Source organism: Cariama cristata, unplaced genomic scaffold (assembly GCF_000690535.1).
Source record: "Cariama cristata isolate BGI_N322 unplaced genomic scaffold, ASM69053v1 scaffold5866, whole genome shotgun sequence".
NCBI lineage: Eukaryota > Metazoa > Chordata > Aves > Cariamiformes > Cariamidae > Cariama > Cariama cristata.
The window spans coordinates 45600-64339 of record NW_009621440.1 but is presented as its reverse complement, the minus strand read 5'-3'; the positions used below and the strand labels follow the sequence as shown (position 1 = coordinate 64339).

The 18740-nt window shown below is 36.3% G+C and overlaps 1 protein-coding gene across 1 annotated transcript in view; it reads left to right on the top strand.

Moving 5' to 3' along the window:
* PRKDC (protein kinase, DNA-activated, catalytic polypeptide) overlaps positions 1-18740 on the top strand; it is a gene marked incomplete at its 5' end in the record, with an annotated part of 84010 nt that overhangs the window by 26634 nt on the left and 38636 nt on the right. The window contains 21 exons of the mRNA XM_009701957.1: positions 837-1063; positions 1924-2132; positions 2272-2404; positions 3494-3652; positions 3971-4174; positions 5878-6063; positions 7001-7105; positions 7922-8089; positions 8386-8513; positions 9524-9731; positions 10831-11009; positions 11776-11944; positions 12485-12550; positions 12985-13057; positions 13280-13428; positions 14643-14780; positions 14982-15101; positions 16057-16200; positions 16418-16569; positions 17187-17318; positions 17751-17862. Coding sequence (XP_009700259.1) covers positions 837-1063; positions 1924-2132; positions 2272-2404; positions 3494-3652; positions 3971-4174; positions 5878-6063; positions 7001-7105; positions 7922-8089; positions 8386-8513; positions 9524-9731; positions 10831-11009; positions 11776-11944; positions 12485-12550; positions 12985-13057; positions 13280-13428; positions 14643-14780; positions 14982-15101; positions 16057-16200; positions 16418-16569; positions 17187-17318; positions 17751-17862 — 3161 coding nt within the window. The remainder of the gene's footprint in view (positions 1-836; positions 1064-1923; positions 2133-2271; positions 2405-3493; positions 3653-3970; positions 4175-5877; positions 6064-7000; positions 7106-7921; positions 8090-8385; positions 8514-9523; positions 9732-10830; positions 11010-11775; positions 11945-12484; positions 12551-12984; positions 13058-13279; positions 13429-14642; positions 14781-14981; positions 15102-16056; positions 16201-16417; positions 16570-17186; positions 17319-17750; positions 17863-18740) is intronic.

Below are 18740 nucleotides of genomic sequence, written 5' to 3'. Positions count from 1 at the left end.
GTACCTTTACATTTCTGTCTCTGTCATCCACTCACCAGCAACTTCTTTTACTCTATCTCACCTTCAAAAAATATTCTGTACAGCCGATTTCCCTGTGAGAAGAGTGATAGATTTTTTTGTTTGAGTGGTTGGGTGTGTGTTTTTATTTTTTTTAAATCCTTCCAAAGTTGTTTACCTGCTCTTTATTAATGTCTGGAGAGAGCTATCAGAAAGCATTGAAAGAAGTCCCCTTTTCACTTCAAGCCCTGTACATGTTACGTTTCTTCAGTTCCTGATGCTTCAACTGCCTCAGGTCCAAAAGCCTTTTATTTGAATTTTGATCAGGTGTGCATAGTAATACCTTGTGTAGCCATTGGGTGTCTCAAAAAGTTTTTCTTTTAATTATTCATGGAGGTCTAAACAAAATGCTTTTTATCACCAGTAGCGCAGTTGCATAGTTACTTCATATATGAAGTCTTGTACAAGTTCCAGGTAGTATGTCTGTGAGTGCCATCTCTGTCTTGTTCTAAAACAATACTATAAGATCATTGTTGGATGAAGTTAGCATAGAGATAAATTATTCAAAACTAGGTATTTAAAGTCTTTATCCATTTTATTAGACATGCCTGAATCATCATCATTAATAAGTGCTTGCAATGATCAGTAAGTAGAAAGCTACCCTTTAATGTCCAGAATATTAATATTTGGAACTGGCTTAGGACTTTCAGAAAACACTGGTATGAGATGTGATGGCTTTCTGTTTGTTATCTCAGTTCAACTCTTCTTCCAAACACAAATTAATATATTTAAAAGTTGAGAGCTGCTGTATCGTTTCAACTTAGTATGATTCTCCTTAGGTATAAATGAAAGGTCCTCATTTTTGGAAGCTGTGCAGTTCTTCCTGGAAACTATTGCTTTGCATGATATCCACGCAGCAGAGCAGTACTTTGATTGCAGTTCGAAAGGCAGCATGTTCAGTCCACAAGAGAGAGATGCGTATAATTACAGCAAGTGTACCATTATAGTCCGAATCATGGAGTTTGTCACCATGATCCTGGAAACGTGCCAGCAGGATTTCTGGAAGGTAGGCACTGAAATCTGTAGCGGATAAGGATACAAATTTTATATGTAGTTAAAGATTTGTGTTTTCATTGTGAGGTTAGTTCACTGGAGAACATTGTCTTTAGTGGTGCTTTAATTTAAATTGATGACTAAGCATCGATAACTGTTACGGTGTTTGCATGTAAGTGAAAAGAATTATATTGTACTGTTGAATTTTAGTGGGTGATGTAGTTTTGATGAGAGGAGCTAGTATCTCCTGTGTATTCCACTTGTATATTGACTGTGAGATTCCTGTATGTCGACTATGAGACTGTTGTTCTGGATAGAGTACTTGCAATGAATATTTCCTGTATGACTTCTGATGGCCTTAAACGTGTGGAGGTGACACTTGCTTAAAAGGCAGATTGTGGCAGTTCTTTGTTGAATTCAGTATAGATACTCGGGTCCCTCTGTTTCCCTAGCTTTGATGAATATAAACTATATTTAACTATATAAAGTATAGTACTTATGAGTCTCTTATGAAATGTACACTGTGAAGTTTAGTTCTAGAACTGTGACTGTCTCTTGTTTCAGTAAATCTCTAATAGTGTGCACAGAGGTATACATCTGGTTTTCAAGGTGATTACAGGTGTAAAATCAAGACTGAAACAGACCTATGTGGACTTAAAAGATCTTATGTGCGGTATGATGAGATAGCATATATCCTGTGTATATTTTTATAGATAGCTTAATTTCTGTGTATTTATGTTACTTAGTGAGAATAGTTACTGTTCCATATTTGGTTTCACTTTAGATAGAAGGACTAATGCTAAGTTATGAAGAAAAGGAGAATCTAAATGAATTTTTAAATAAAGCTTTTATTTAATGTTTTATTCTTTCTAGCTACTTGAGAATGAACTGCTTAATGCGAGTCTTATAGAGCTTCTGGTGATGACAGTGTGTGATCCATCGCATGTAGGGTTTAACACAGCTGATGTGCAAGTCATGAAAAATCTCCCAGATATCTCAGTAAGACTCATGAAAGCTTTGATGAAATCTCCCTATAAGGAATCTTTGAAACTGTGCATAAAAAAAAGAATCACACCGCAGAGGTAAGTAGGGGCTTTCTGGTGAGCATGAATCCAGAACAAATGCCACTCACCATAAAAAATGGAAAGTAAATAATGTTGTGTTTGGTTGCACATGGAGCTCCGCACCAATGTAATCTTATTGCTTCTCTTTCCTCATTAGCCTTGAGGACCTTTGTTCTGTTGATCTATTTAATTCAGATGCACGTTTTGATCGAGTTAGGTTTAGTGCTGTCCTTTCTGCCTGCAAGCAACTCCAGAAATCTGGCCTGCTTCATTCTGTTCTTCGTAATCAGGTAATTGTTTATCCAGAAAATAACGGTGAAGATTTTTATACAGTAAAGAGCTTTTCCTGTGTAAAAGGCCAGTATGAACACAGAGAACAGATCAGATGAAGAAGTTGTGTAAAATGATATCAACAGTGAAGAGCTGGTGTTGAATAGGATCCAAAATAAATGTTTTATGTTTATTCTACAAATCTGAGTAGCACAATACTGAGATTTGAACCATCTTCATAATTCTGTCTTTCTCCAATTTCCAGGGCCTGGAGGCAACCAGAATCTACCTAAAACTTCCTCTTAGTGAGCTTTACAAGACTGAAAGCTCAAAAAAGTCAGGATTTACTGTCCTGTAAAGGAGGCATTTCTCAAAATTTTTAAATAGAGAACATTGAAAGTTATGAGGGAAATTAGAAAAGGAATACCTTCTAGCTGATCAGAAGCAATATAGTAGGTCTGAGTTGCAGGAAAACAGGATAGAGAGCAGTTGGGGGCTGGGGAGCTAGGCTATATTACTCAAATTCTTTCTACTAAGTTTCTGATTGTAGTAAATCTCTATTTTACTTTGGGCAGTTGAAGGAAAATGGGCTATGCAAAGCCACAAGGACTGACAGAATTTGTCTACTGGTGAACAAGACTATATTTAACAAGTAACAAAATATTTAATTTCTATGGGGTGTTTGCCATTCATCCTCTATGTCTAAACAAAAGCTAGAGCTGTGGTTGTAGGATGGTGGTATTCAAGGGGCTGCATTGTTTAGCTTTTGTGGCCCACCCGTTTTGACTAAGCTGGGTTTTTTTTGTTGTTTTTCTGTAATAACGGTGTTACCTGAAAAAAAATTGGGAGAGGATCAGAATATTTTGAAGATTTTTAAGTTACTATTAGTTTGTTCTGAACTTTGTAAACAACAGGGTTGTCTCATTAAAAATCTTATTCCTAGTTAGAAAGGTGTCTTGTCATGGTATATTTGCATGACCTGGAATGCAAATGAAGAGGAAAAGACCTGGAGTTCAGGTGGTTTTGTTAGCTATACAGAGGGATTGGAAGGCCTTCATGTTATTTTTTTCAGCTTATATTAATTGTCACTTGTTTGTTTATTTCCATAGGATGAGGGGCCCCATTTCTCAGTTGGCTCTAAGCTTCTTTCAGTTGTTTATAAAGGCATTGCACCTGGGGATGAAAGGATATCTATTCCATCCTTAGATGTGAGCAGTAAGCAATTAGCTGATAGGCTGCTGCAGCTGGCCTTTGCTATTGATGACCAGGTAGGATATGGTTCTCCAGTTTTAATACTTATCATTTAATACTCATCATCGATAGCATTCTACCCATATTTTGGGTAGAAGAGGCTGATGTTTTATTCATACTCCTACAGAGGAGCTGTAAGGATTCTCTGGCTTAATGGAGTGACAATTGTAGGTAACAAGTATTTCAGTATTCTGTTTATGCTTTATTTTTGTGCTTTCTGGTAACATAAAACAGTTTGGGATGGGAGTTTTAAAAGAACTCATGCACTTTTCTAAGAAATTAGTGAAATTTAATGTGCTCGAGATAACTCTCTCTCTGTACCTTAATTTTCACAGTGTGAGGAGCTAGTAAGTCTGCTGTTGAACACAGTAGTGTTATCTGTGCCACTATCAGGAACATCCCAGAAGAACGTGATCAATTTCTCTCATGGACAGTATTTCTACAACCTGTTCTCAGAAACCATCAATCAACAGCTGCTGAAAAACCTGGATGGGATCATAGTCCAGCTTATGGAATCATCTGTCAGCAATCCCCAAATGGTATTGAACTAATTCTTTAAAAGGACAAAGTCAAATGGGAATATGTAGAAGTAACCCTTTTTTTTGTTGTTGTTATAGGTGGATGTAACTGAGTGTGTAGTGGGGGAAAAAGTGCATGTGGTTGCACTTAGGACAGCGTTGCATTGATAGTTTTGGTGTTTCTTTGTCATGGCCTACTGGCGTTACCTTCATGATTTCGGCAACCTGACATAACTTAGGCTGTCTGTCATCTCATGTCAAACTGAGTGGAAAGTGCTTACCAGTTGCCTATTCTGAAATTTATGAATTTCAGGATTTTTGCGTAGTACTTCAGATCAAGAATGTCCTTTCAAAGCAAGTCTGATTGTGCTTTGATTTTCATTACAGAGTGGTCCCAGAGCATGCGGACTGGATTTATTTTGGATAAAACTAAACTGGAAAATGAACTACAATCACTAATGGGCATTTAGTTCACAGGACTAGAGTACAGCCACATCAGAGTGTTTGAGAGACATACATATACACACAGATAACACCCCGTGACCTGAAATAAGTAGAGGATAGCTGTCATGTACTCAGTCTCAGCACCGCTTGTTTTGCTCAATAGAGTTTTCTGCTGTTGGTCCACACTACTTACTGATGTAGAGTTCACCTTCAGGTCCACAAAGGCAATGTGTTATAGTTGAGTAAACGTTCTTTCAGTGCTTCTGACAAACAGAAGGGTCAAAAAGAAGGATCAAAAGTCCGCTTTACCTTTTTCTTAAAAAGATGCTCAAGAAAGTAGATCATCCTTTTAAAAATAATTGGATCCTTTTTAATCCAAGATGGTACACTTAAAGATGTTATTTCCAAGTAACATTTTAAAACACTGGGAGTATAATTTTTTGTGATATCGGAAATTGTTGAATTTGATTGTAGAGAGATGTATGTATGCTTTAAAAGGCTGGTTCTTGTGATGACTTTGTAGTGTTTCCTGTGCAGAGCATGCCACAATAGATTTACTTTTCAAGTGTCTCTGATAAATGATAGGCTACTAATTTACGCTGACTACATGTGGCAATAGTGTTAAAAGTCTACACTTCATTAATATAATTAAGGTAAATAACCAAATTGGGTTAAACAAACACTTTTCTGTTGTCTGCTGTTCTTTGCCTGACTTTTTTTTAAAAATATGTTGTGGATTACATTGGATAAGATATCTCTTCTTCAGTTTTATGCATTTGTGACATACAGGAAGGAAAAATAAGGTTTATTTTGCGGTACCCATCTAAATCTGGTGAAATCACAAGGTTGATAAGTGACAGTTTTTGAAGAAAAGAGGTTGAAGCATATTTAGTTCGTATCTGGTACGCCATGGGTTTTTTTCTTTTCAAAATGATTGCAAATTTCTCCCATTTCTCAGCTTCAGACTAACTAAAATTTTCAAGTATTGATCTTTAGAGTTATTCTGGATTATTATTTATTTCTCCATATTCACACAAAAGAGATGGGAAGGAATTGTGGCATTGTACTCTGAATGAAATGGGAGTAAACTGGATAGAAATCCCTTTTCTGAAAAGTATGTTCTTTTACTTTCCTGCAGAGAGACTTCTTCTGTATCCTTTTGAGATTTCAATCTGTCATTGCTATGGGATGCTTTTTTTTATGATTGCCCATACCAAGGAAGAGATCCTATTGCCCTTTCATTTGGCATGCAAGAATCTATCTGTTGCTTTTCCTTCCAGGTTGGTAGCATTTTGAACGGCATGTTAGATCAGAGTTTTAGGGAGCGTACTCTACGCAAGCAGCAAGGGGTGAAACTGGTCACAGCTGTACTAAGAAACTGGGAGAAACTTGACAGCTGGTGGGCCAAAGGTTCAGCTCCTGAGAGCAAAATGGCAGTCTTGACCCTGCTGGCAAAAGTTCTGCAGGTATGTGTTGCTTTGTAAAATCCAAGTAACTTTACCGATTCTGAAGGAATTGTACCTTGTTTTAAAGAACTGCTATTTCATTCTAATGTTCTATATTTGGGAAAAAAAAAGAAGGAAGAAGTTGGAGAATATCAGAATCTGAATTTTTTTTATTTGCAAAGTACAGAAAATATTTGGGCAGGCAGAAATTACTAGATTTTGCTCTTGTCTGCCCACCTCCCCTTTTTTTTTATTTTTAACTGCTCTCGTGTTTTAGCTGCCTCTTTTCCTTCTGGAGAATTGGTAGGTGCAGAGAATAAACTTTGAAACTGAGCAGCCTCTGATAACATTGTCATGCTGGCATCCAGAAAGTCACGGTGGAGGAGTTCTACCCGTATGAACAAACTGCAGAAAGATCTTTATTTCAAAGACCTTTAATTTCTGTTACATCAGAGTTTTGGTCTTTTTTTCTTTCTCGATTTTGAAATCTGCTTATCCTATTGGGGTTTTTTAGGAACTTGTAGAAGTAGCTGCATGCAAATATACGTAAAGATCACGTACTGAGAATTTTTTTCTTTTTTGTAATTATTTATTTTACACTTGAATTGTTTTAAAGTTATGTGTTGGGACACAATGTGAGCTGTATTGTTGTGTTAGCTGGCAGTGAAATGACCAGTACGAAATCTGGCTTTGAGGAAGAACTTAGTATTTTTTTCAACTGGAAAATATCCAACATTATGATTGTGTTTGTACTGCATAGGAGCTTTTAGAATCCATTTTGATAGTCCTTTTAAAACCAAAATCACTCTGTATGTGCGTTCTGTTAATTCAGTGTATTTTTGGAGATAAACAATTCTATAGCTCATGGGTGTTTTATTGTTCATTAACACAATGATCTCCTTGACTATTTTAAAAAAAAAAAAAATCCTAATTTTTTTTATTTCTTCTGTCATTCCAGATAGACTCTTCAGTTTCTTTCAATACCAATCATGAAGCATTTACAGCTGTTTTTAATACCTATACCACTCTACTTATTGATCAGGATTTAAGCTTAAATCTTAAGGTAAATTGCTCACTTCAGTGGCTTCCCCACCCTCTGCAGGTTAGAATGTTAGTCATTCATGAAATTCCCTGTTATTGGGCTTAAATTTTACCTTAATTTGCACAGTAACAAGGAACTCCATTGCTGTTTTTTATTCTCCTGTTCAACATCCTAAAAATTGTAAATCATCCTTTTTGTTCTTCAGATAGAAGGCAGTATCACAGATGTCATGTTTTGATTTTAGGTGCTCTGTTTGGTTTTTTTTTTCTCTCCCGGATGAAAGGCATGTAATTTTTAGGAAAAAAATTACTGTCAGTTGCAAATTGTGTAGAAGTCTGAAGTGTTCATTTGAGAAATGGCAGCTAATCAGGCTTTTAGCAAGGAGTGACATTTCCTACAGGTCAAATTATGAACATCTGCCATGATTTTAATGTCCATGTCTGCAAATATGAGACTGGTAGTAATGGATTAACTGCTGTATGTGGCTTGGTCAGGAGAGGGAGATGAAGTACTGCATATTGAAAGTGAAAGTTGTAAAAATGACTTGTGTGAGAATGGATGCTGGCTTAAAAGATCAATGAGGTCTTATTCATAGCCATCTCAGCCATGACCCATTAATTAGCTTTTAACTCTTGCTCAGCAGTGACCAAAGCTGGTTTCTGAGCTAGCACCTGAAAGATGAGCAGCTACGTAACATATCTTTATCAGTAGACTGAGCCATTGAATCAGTAAGCACAGCCACTGCTGCTATTTTGTGATCCTATCCTTGCTTCAAGGTTAGAGAATATTTTATTTTTTTTTTAGTGTGAAACTGCTATTTTTTTTTCTTTTCTTCAGGGTCAAGCACTGATAATTCTCCCCTTCTTCACTAATTTGACTGGAGAAAAACTTAATGACCTTAAGAATACTCTTGATCAACTTGTAGCTTTCAATTTTCCCATGAGGTCTGATGAGTTTCCCAAAGGAACCTTGAAGCACAATAACTATGTAGACTGCACTAAGAAGGTTAGTATTTTTAACAAATACGTTAAAAAGAATAGAAGCGTAAGTGAACTATGTCTAGAAACAATGTTTCACAGGATCTGGAATTAAAGAGGAGACTCTCAGTTCACATAAGGAAGTCAGCTTTTCTGTTTCTGAGTTATGTCTTTATTCAGAAGTTTAAGGTACAGATATACATTAAATAAAAAATATCCTTCTGTGCATCTGCTTCTGATCAGTATTGAAAAATAATTACATAATTAGATTGAATTGATTTGATCCAGTGTGGCTGCTTATGTTATGCATTACTTCATTTTCAGTTTTTAGATGCGTTAGAATTGTCTCAGAGTCCAATGTTGTTGCAGTTGATGACAGAAGTCCTCTGTAGGGACCACAGACATTTCATGGCGGACTTATTTCAAGCCAGCTTCAAAAGAATTTCCAGAAGGTGAGTTTAGTCTATTGGATTTTGCTTTTGTTCTCATTGAATTTTTGCTGAAGCAAATGTACTTCCTGTATTACATTGTCCTTGTAATAGTGATGGTTTACACCATAAAGTTTTATATAATATTTTTAATTCAGATTTTGCTTTTGTCTTCACATTTCCAAAATATTTCTGAAGTGTGAACAAGCAGCACCAACTTCAAATGACACTTCCAATGCCTGGGCAAATTTTGTAAAGCCTTCTGTAAATTAGCTTGTTCTGGCAGGATTCAGTTGAAGATCTTAATTGTTTTTTGTCATACCTGTGTTTGCTATCCCTACATAGCCACATGATTACTCTGAGTTGACAGTGCTTAAACTGACAGTGAATTACTGTATTCAACCCCTTTGAAAATAAAACAGCACATTTATTTAATTGAATGTTTCCAGAGTGGTAAATTGTAGACACAAACATGCTCTGGCCACAGAAGAAGTCTTCAGTCTCTTCCAAACCAAACATTCCAATTCATGATGGGCTATTAAGTAGTGACTGTTTTGGAGCATGTAGTTTTCTGGACAAAGTCATTTACCTTATGCCGAAATCCCATTTTTGAAATTTTAGCTTTTATAAAATTATTCAGAACAACAGTTTATCTAGTAGTGGAACACTTGATAGGCCACAGAAGGACCTGATAACGGTGAAGTCTCCTTTTTTTCCTTCTTGTTTGTGTCCATCTTTCATGTGTACCAGATAAATACCTTTTAGGTTGCTCAGTGAAAAGGAACTGAGAAACCTAATGATTGCTTTTGGATTAAACTAACAAAAGATATACAGACAAACTTACCATCTGTTGCAGAGTAAGAAGCTGAGAATTTCTTTGGAGAGATCTGCAATAAGTGGCGATTCACCCTGATCTTGCATGTCTTGTACGATGATAACCCAAGAGATATAAAAATTTTAAATGTCACAGGCGTTTAAGACATAAATGGAGGCTGGTAAAAGAGTTTTCATCTTCAGATTTGCATCTTGTTTAGGAGCACCACTGACAAACAAGTGATACTGTTGGACACTGTTCACAAAATGTTCCAGAGTGAAGAACTTCTTTCAAATGCTACTCGTCAAGCATTTATAGATCGCTCCCTCCTCACTCTCTTGTGGCACTGCAGCTTGGATGCACTGAGAGAATTCTTTGGCAAGATTATAGTACAGGCTATGGATACACTTAATTCCAGGTTTACAAAGGTATGAATTACTGGTTTTTTAGGACTGGGGAAAATCTAATAAAATGTTGGTGTTGGTTTGTACATTTTGCTTAACTTTGAGTGAAACACTAATTGAAACCACTTGCTTTCCCGTTTTCTGTATCTTGGAGCAGAAGTTTGTACCAATTACATAGTTTGATTATTACTGAGAAACTTTTCTTTATTCCCCACCACACTGTTCCTTTGAAGTTAATATGTGTTTGCACATCTATTGTGTATAAAAATTGAAGCTGGAATGTTATCTCTATATATATATCTAAAGGGGTCTGTCAAAAGCAAAAACACATTCTAACTTTGAACTATAAGAGCTGTATAAAATGTAGCTTGTTGCTAAGTTGTAGGAGAAAGATACTCAACCTCTGTAATGAAAACTCTTAAATTAGTTGCCTTACTTCTAGAGAAAGAAATACATCTTCTAATCATTGCAAAGACCTTTCAGCAAGGGAGTAGGAGCACAAATCTTCCTTTCTCTACAGCCTGTCCTCCAAGTATAGTTACATGCAATGATTTTGTTGACAGTGAAGGTCTCTGCTCTTACTGCAGTTCTTCAGTCCCATGGTTTTGCTGATGCAGCTGTTTAAAGGCAGCAGGATAAACAAGATCCTGAAATGATCCAAATTTAGTAATAGTTATTAAAAACAAAATGCTAAACCCAAGACTTAGAGTCACCCCCACCACATTTTTGTTGCTGTAAATGTTGGCACCAAAGTGAGGTGCATAAGAGACTCGTGAATGATACCCAGTATGGTGACAGGTACATGTGTTTTGCTTACTGGTGTCATAAGTTTGAGCCCTCATCTGGTGTTCTGCTTATTTTACTGCAATATCACTATAAGGATTTAAGCCAATTGTAGTTGAGACAGCTCACCTGATAAAGAGCAGGTCAACGTAATTTTAATAACTATATTACAGAGGAACTCAGAATCTATCGGTCTTTTATGATTGTCAGCTTTTTCTGTGTTTTAGAAGGTAGAAGTAAGCTGAAGACTGTTTACTAGAAACTAGAGTAACTGTGGAGCTACTTAGGAAGGGCAGGAACTAGGAAATCTGCCTCTGAGGTTTTGCTTATTTGTTTTCAGTCCAATGAATATACTTTTGATTCACAAGTCACCAAGAAAATGGGGTATTACAAGCTGCTGGAAGTGATGTATGTGCGTCTTTCAAAAGAGGATGTTTACTCCAAGGACTCTAAAATTAACCAAGCTTACCGTGGCTCTATGAGTGTAGAAGGAAATGAACTTACCAAGACACTAATAAAGTAAGACTATTATTTCTTTTATTTCCTTTTAGTTTTAGTATACTTACTTTCATGCGGAGTATGGTTCTGTGTTGTAACTTAGGTGTTTATGTGATTGATGAGAAGATGCGATGGGTTTTCATTTACATTTCATAATACAGCAGCACACCCAATAGGTGTAATTTGGTTTAATCACCACTGCAGAGGGGGGCGAAAGATTATTACTGAGTATATATGCTAATTAATATTATTTAGTTTGTTTACCTGAATTGCTGTTCATTTTTTTTGTTTTGTTTTCATTTTATTTTACAATACTATGTCCTGTGAGGACTTTAAAGAATTTCTGGGCTGTGATTTGCAGAAGATCTATAAATGCATATGGGCAAAAGACGTATAAAAATATGAACTGTTTTTCTCTGGGTAATCTATAGCATATTTTAGCATGCCTGTCCATTCCAAATTTCCTGGGGAAGGACCATGACAGAGATTTGTGCATGCATTGAAACAATCTCCATCTTATCTGAAAGTGGCCTATCATTGTATTCCTGACATTAAGGACTGCTGTGGGAATACTTGGGGAAATTAGCTTTGTCATTGCTGAGTGGTTCCATTTTAGCACAATATACCTGCGGAAAACTTGAACAAGTCTGAGGTGGTTTAATCTGATATGCCTATAATAATAAAAATCTCTTGGAATTCTGTTGATTCACTGGTCTCTGATTGGGGCCTTTCCTGTGTTTCTTAAAAAGACTTCTGATGGTGTTTTCTTGCCTGTTTGTGTTTTAAGGTCATGTTATGATGCATTTACAGAAAACATGGCAGGAGAGTGTCAGCTGTTGGAGAAGAGGAGACAGTATCACTGTGCAGCATATAATTGTGCTATTGCTGTTATCAGTTGTGTCTTCACTGAAAGTAAATTTTATCAAGGCTTTCTTTTTACAGAAAAATCAGAAAAGGTGAGAAGCCATTGTTGCTGTTAGAAGGCTTCCAGAGCATGAGACACAAAATGATTTTACCTGATTGCAATAAAACAAAGAACCAAAACTGAATGACATGCAATTATATTAACGAACTACCCAGTGAGGCAATAGGAGGAGTCATAGCTGGCTTTCTTGTACCCTTGATGCAATTCGAATTGCTGATGAAGATTTTACGGTCTGTTTGGGAATGGGTGAAGTAGAGATAATTTACCCTGTTTTCTCTCCACTCTCAATTAATTTTTTAAAATATGAGGAAAAAAACCTATTGTTTAAGTTCTCCAGTGCTTGGAATATACTTAAATAAGAAATACCCTCTTTACAGAGCGCATTGTCTGTGCTCTGAATTCTTGAGTAGTTGAATAGCAAAATTTTCTTAAAAGTATTGAACTAGAAGAGAAAACATGCCATATTTTCGATATTGTACATTGATCTGTTGTTTTTAAAATATGTTCAGAGCAATTATTATTGTGTGCAGCATTATAATTTTGGTATTTCCAAACATGCTTTGGTTGGCAGAACTTGCTGATCTTTGAGAATTTGATAGACCTGAAGCGTCAGTATACGTTTCCTGTAGAAATTGAGGTGAGTGGAATTTCTGGGCTTTAGTGTTCCTAAGTTAAAAATGAGTATGGCTTTAATAGTGTAGTCACTGTAGACCAGGTCAATTCTCACATACAGAGAAAGAGGATTCTGTAGTGAATAAAAATGGAGTACTCCTCTAATGTTTTAAAATACTTTTTTCTGAGAGAAATCCAGACTTGAAATTTAGAACGCACCTGCAGTGCACATAACGTTTAATATACTTTTTAGCATGCTTACTTCGGTTATGAATGGCTGTAGGAATAAGTAATATAGCCGTTGTTCTGTAGTATTAATTATAATAATTTACAACATGGGATTTCCATTCGTGTTAAACATATAGTTAATTTTTTGGCAGTTCTGTAAATAAATAACTGTAAATAAATTGTAAATTAAAAAAATTAATTCATTTTCAAACTTTATTTCTTGCTGTTTAGGTGCCTCTGGAAAGGAAGAAGCGGTACATTGCTATTAGAAAGGAGGCCAGGGATGCAGGGACTAGCGGTCAGGGTATGAAAGTCATTTATGACTGTGAAAAAAATGCCTTCTTACCTTTCATACAGTGTTCATTGATGTGTTGCTAATTGGCTTCTACAGTAGCAGGAACAAATAAAAGCATTCAGTGTACTTCATCTAACAACTAATTCCCACCCACCCTCAAGTTTTAGTGGCCAGTAAGGGCTTCTTTCTTGTAATTACCTTGATTAATGGTCTATTCTTTTTCCTATTTAGATGAACCCAAGTATTTAGCTTCTGCATCATACATGATGGATAGCAGTTTGAGTGAGGAAATGAGTCAGTTTGATTTTTCTACTGGAGTCCAAGGTTTTTCTTATAGCTCCCAAGATGTTACAGCTAGCAGCACTCGTTTCAGGAGAAAGGTAATTTAGTGACTTATGTGCTGTGAGGAAGAAAAGCTTTATGCTTTCTAGCAATTGCATATGTTTATTGGGGTTGAGAAAGAGAAATTTCTAGTCTCCTATATTTGTTCTACTTAACTTGACTCCAGAAGATGAGGAAGGGGACTTGAGCTGTGTTCTGTCGGTCATTTTTCTTCTTCCCTCTCTCCACTGTCTACAGCTGGAGAAAAGCAATGCCCTACCTTGGGTTTCTGAAGTTGAGTAATACGAGTGAAGCCCAGCCTGAGTTGTAAAAAGGTGGCTTATGACTGTGTGTGTACTCAGGAGTATCCTGTGGTGTTTGTGTTTTGCTGTTAGGCACTTGGTTTCCTCATTTCCCTCTTCTTTTGGTCTTTGAAGGCACTTGACCAAGCTGATTGTATCAAATGCATGGAATAAACAAGCAAACACTTTACTGTTTTTGTATGTCTGTTGTGGCACCTTGTATTTAACTGTTGCTCTTGGAAGAACAGCATTTAGTATCTTCCAAGACTTGAGGCTGTGTTGTTTCTGCAGTCAAGAGATGTCTGGTCAATAGTAATGCTGTTAGACTAGATGTTTGCTATGAAACAGAAAACTTGTAACATAGTTAATGTTGGTATACATAAAAGTATACTTAACAGAAAATTATCAAGTTAACTGGTGATAAACTGTTTCCATGTTTTGGAGCAAGGAAGTGTTCTAGTTGCAGGGAAGTTAACCTGAAATGTACTTTCTACCTGCTTTGTGTAGTAATGTTGCAATTTCTAGCTATAAACAGTTTTCATTTGTGATTTACTCTGTGTAGCAAAAGAGAGAGCTACTGTGGTTGATACTGTGAAACAACACATCCATAAAAGTAGGTGCTTTCCCACTGTGGAAGGGTTAACACATTCTTTCAGCTATGAAATGAAGTAATTTCTGTGAAGTTCAGCTAACCCTTCCTGCTTACAGCAGTTGCCACACCTATCCTGGCAGGTAGTAAAGTCAGAGTAACTTGAAGTTGACATCTGTTGTCACAGAAAGTAAAAGATGTGCACAACTGGTACATGTATTTAGGAGGTGTCTGAACAACAGATTTGATGTATTCCCTGTTGCATATACTGAGCGTATAGCCAAATCTGTAAACACAGATAAGATCAGAATGACTCGTGGCATTGTCATAATTTAAAAGAAAATACAGTATTGTTATTAATCATAGTAACATTTATTTTCAGGAGCCCACAGAATACATGGTTTTAAATGATGAGATGGAACTGGAAATGGATGAATTCAACCAACATGAATGTATGGCTTCTATGACCACTCTGATTAAACATATGCAGAGGAACCAGATCACACCCAAAGTGGAGGAGGCCAGTATTAACCAAAAAGATGGCATTTTTTTCACTAATTATACCAAGAAAAGGGAGTCATGATTGAATCCCTTAATTTATTAATTTTCTTGGCTATATTATGATGAGACCGGTGTGGCTCAAGCTGGGGGCTTTTTGGCTTGGTGAGCCAGTTTGGTCCAAGAAGTGAGTTGATTTTTGCTCATCTCTTTTAAATTTCAGGGGACAGTTCCCACAGATATTCCTCTTTGGATGAAATTTCTGCATGGGAAATTAGGAAACCCATCAGTACCACTAAATATTCGCCTCTTCATAGCAAAACTTATTGTTAATACTGAGGATGTGAGTAATTATTTTGTCATATATTTTCTTTTAACATAACAGGTTGTGTTATAGTATCAACTGTGTAACTCTTGTGGGATAAAATATTTCATCAGCTGAAACTTTGGGGGCATTGAAATTGAGTAGGTTGCCACGATAAAAGGGAGCACATTCATATCCCAGAATTCCAGATAGTGCCAGTATTTTGAATGTAATATAAATACTTTTTCTTCCAAACTCTACTTCTATAAGTAGAGGGTATCCACAATATGTGTCTTGTGTAAACTATAAGTAATTGATTCGTTGATACTGGGCAAGAGGTATGGCTGATTATGTTTGCCGTCTTTGCAGGAGCAAATACAATGTTTTTCTAATGGTCACAGATGAGTCTTATGGAAACCCTTCAGGCTAAATAATATTCTTGTTGCAGAAACATACTAAGATAGCATAATGTGTCTTTGCCTGAGAAGAAACGTTTTCTAACTCTCATTCTTGGGTAAACCGTTCTCATCCTATTTCATACAGTGATTGTAAAATATAATGTTTCTGTCTAAAATATTCCAGATCCAAAATACAAAAAGACTGAATTTCAGAATTAATTCAAGAAGCTGCATACCCGCTTAATGCTCCTTTCTTAGTAACACTGTGTGAAATGGAAGGGTAGATGAATGGTATACCCTTTCAAATCCTTTAGAGACACATTTTCTGCATGAGAGCTGTGTTACGTGGGCCCTAGTGAAATAATTAACTTTATATGAATACTTGGTTAAAGGTTTCTAAGCAGAAGTGAGGAATGTAGTTATGGATACTTTTTGTTTTAAATTTATTTTAAAATTTTCGTGGTTGTTCTTTTCAGAGGTTAAGCAAAGTGGTAAGAGGTTAATTTAGCAATCTTACCTGTAATAATTATTGAGCAACAGGTTATTGAATAGTTGGGTAATTTGTACTTGATCACAGATTCTCCTGTTTTCCATAGGTTTTCCGACCTTATGCAAAGCAGTGGCTTGGTCCATTGCTGCAGCTTGTTGTTTCTGGAAATAACGGAGGTGAAGGAATTCATTACATGGTAGTGGAAATAGTAGTTACTATCCTTTCCTGGACAAGTGTAACCACTCCCAAAGTAAGAAAATGTGAAATTCATTTTCATTATTATTGTGACTATTTGGTAAGGAATGGGTGAGTTGTTATTATGCACTTATAATCATTTTCTACATCAGTCCACTGTTTCTTTTAGATATTGACTTCAAAAATAGCTTGCTTATTTGCTTGCTTTCATAAAACAATATATATCTTCATGTTGGAGTCACTATGTTTATTTTTGCTCCTATTCATTGTAGGGGAATATTAAGGATGAGATTTTAGCTAACAGGTTGCTTGAATTCTTGATGAAGAATGCCTTTCACCAAAAAAGAGCTGTGTTCAGACACAATCTGGAAATCATAAAGACAGTTATAGAGTGTTGGAAGAACTGTCTCTCCATACCTTACAGGTAAGCATTTAGACAATTGCTTTCTTTTACCAATATTTCGAGAATATAAGTGAACATTATCAAAGGAGATTAAAAAGTAAATTCAGCTGCAATAGTAAACTTATCCCCAGAGTTGACAGTAGAACTTCAGAACTGAACTCTCCAAAAGTTGTAACTTAAGTTGCAAAACAGCAAGGAGAGGAACAGGGAAAAGATGTAGAGGATTACAACAGCAACAACAAAAGCAGGAGTAATCTCTGCAAAGACTTAACATTTTATTTGAAATTTTGGGTATTATCACTGAATATTGGTGCACTCTAGTAAGACTTCTGCAACCTGCTGTGCTCCTGAACTTGTTGCAGAGAATTTATGTGGGCTTACAACCCCTTTTGAGATTTTTTTTTTTTTTTTTTTTTCCAAACACTTCATCATTGAAGCTAAATACTTAACTTCTTTCTGAATATATGCTTTCCACTGGTATTGGTGGGAGTGTATATGCATATATACATGCTTTCTGCTAGTTTTGGTGGGGTTGTATGTGTGTATATATCTGTATATACACAGAGAGAGAGTGATACATGGCGTGTATGTTTTGGATTTTTCATGTGTATCATTACTTTTATGTTTTTATCCAACAGTTTAATATTTGAAAAGTTTTCTAGTGGAGACCCTGATACAAAAGACAATTCAGTGGGAATTCAGCTACTGGGAATTGTTCTTGCTAATAATTTGCCTCCCTTTGACCCAAAGTGTGAAATAGATCGTGTCAGGTGAGAAATGCAGCTTTTTGGCAAATGATTTTGATAAAAGCTTAAGACAAAAAGAGCAAGTCTAACTTATCAGCATGAAATATGGATTGCTCGTTTATTGGAATCATTTATCCCATCATCGCTTTGCTGTTTTCTGTCAGATGTAATGCTTTTCTAGCTGCAAACTGCAGACCACATTTATTTTGTAAAATATCTAGAGGGATGTAAGCTTTTTTACAGTGGGCACCAGGGTTGCAGTTTCATGGGAATTAACAGTCAGGAATTGCCAAAGCATGGATTTGAGACACTGCAGGTGGAAAATCCATGTTGTGCTGTATTCAGCTCTTCTAAAAGCAGTCACTGTTCCACTAGGCAGCTCAGGTGAGTTTTTTGTTTCAGTTTAAAACTGGATGCTGGAGTAGTGGCTGACAGCAGGTCTATCTTTTGTGTTAGATATTTTCAGGCTTTGATCAGCAACATGGGCTTATTAAAGTATAAAGAAGTTTATGCAGCTGCAGCAGAAGTGTTGGGACTTGCTCTTCAGTACATTGCTGAGAGAGAAAATGTAAGTGAACTGTATTGTGTGTTTGACCATTCCTGTCTTAATTCTATGTACATCTTTTATATGACTACTCAGTTCAGCTCCAAAGTTGAATGTGTTTAAAACTCAACAGTCTTTGACCAACAGATTGAATTAAAGTTATGAACTATTAACTCAAGAGGGAAAGAATTTGAGAGCAGACTAAGTGCAGAGTTTTTGCCCTGCTGTTTTGGAGCTGACAGTGAATGGTCTGTTTCTGAGCCTTTGTTCAGCTTTTGCCAACCAGCGACACTGGCATGGTACATTTAAAGCTGGGGTTTAAAGAAAAAAAATTATAAATTGGGAGGTTTGGGGCTACCTTTTGAATATCTGTATCTGAGGATGTTTTGCAAGTTTTGATGTAAAATTTACAGGTATTGTATTTTGAATCCAGTTATTTTCTAGGCAGTGGATAAGGTGAATGCAAAACTGTTACTCACCAAATCCTACAGTACTAGAACTAGGGGACAGTGCTTGATGATCGCAGAAATCAGTTTCAGGCAGATGCTAGAAGTACTTCTTTACACAACAGTGAGTGAACTTCTGGAATTTGTAGCCAGAAGATGTTCTAGGGGTGAGTAGCATCAGCAGATTCAAGAGAAATTAGGCAAATTCATGCACCAAAAAAAAACCCAAAAACCGAACAACAGGATCTGAAAACATTAGACAACAATGTACACTCTAAGATCCCAAATGTAATGACATATGCATGTTGGGTTGTGTGAGAGAAAGATAAAATGCAGCCAGGCTCATGTGCTCCCCCTAAATGTCATTCTGCAGCTGCTGTTGGAGACAAAAATACCAAGATATTGGCTAGGTGGATTATTAGTCTGACTTTGCACGTTATTCTTGCTCCTTTCCCT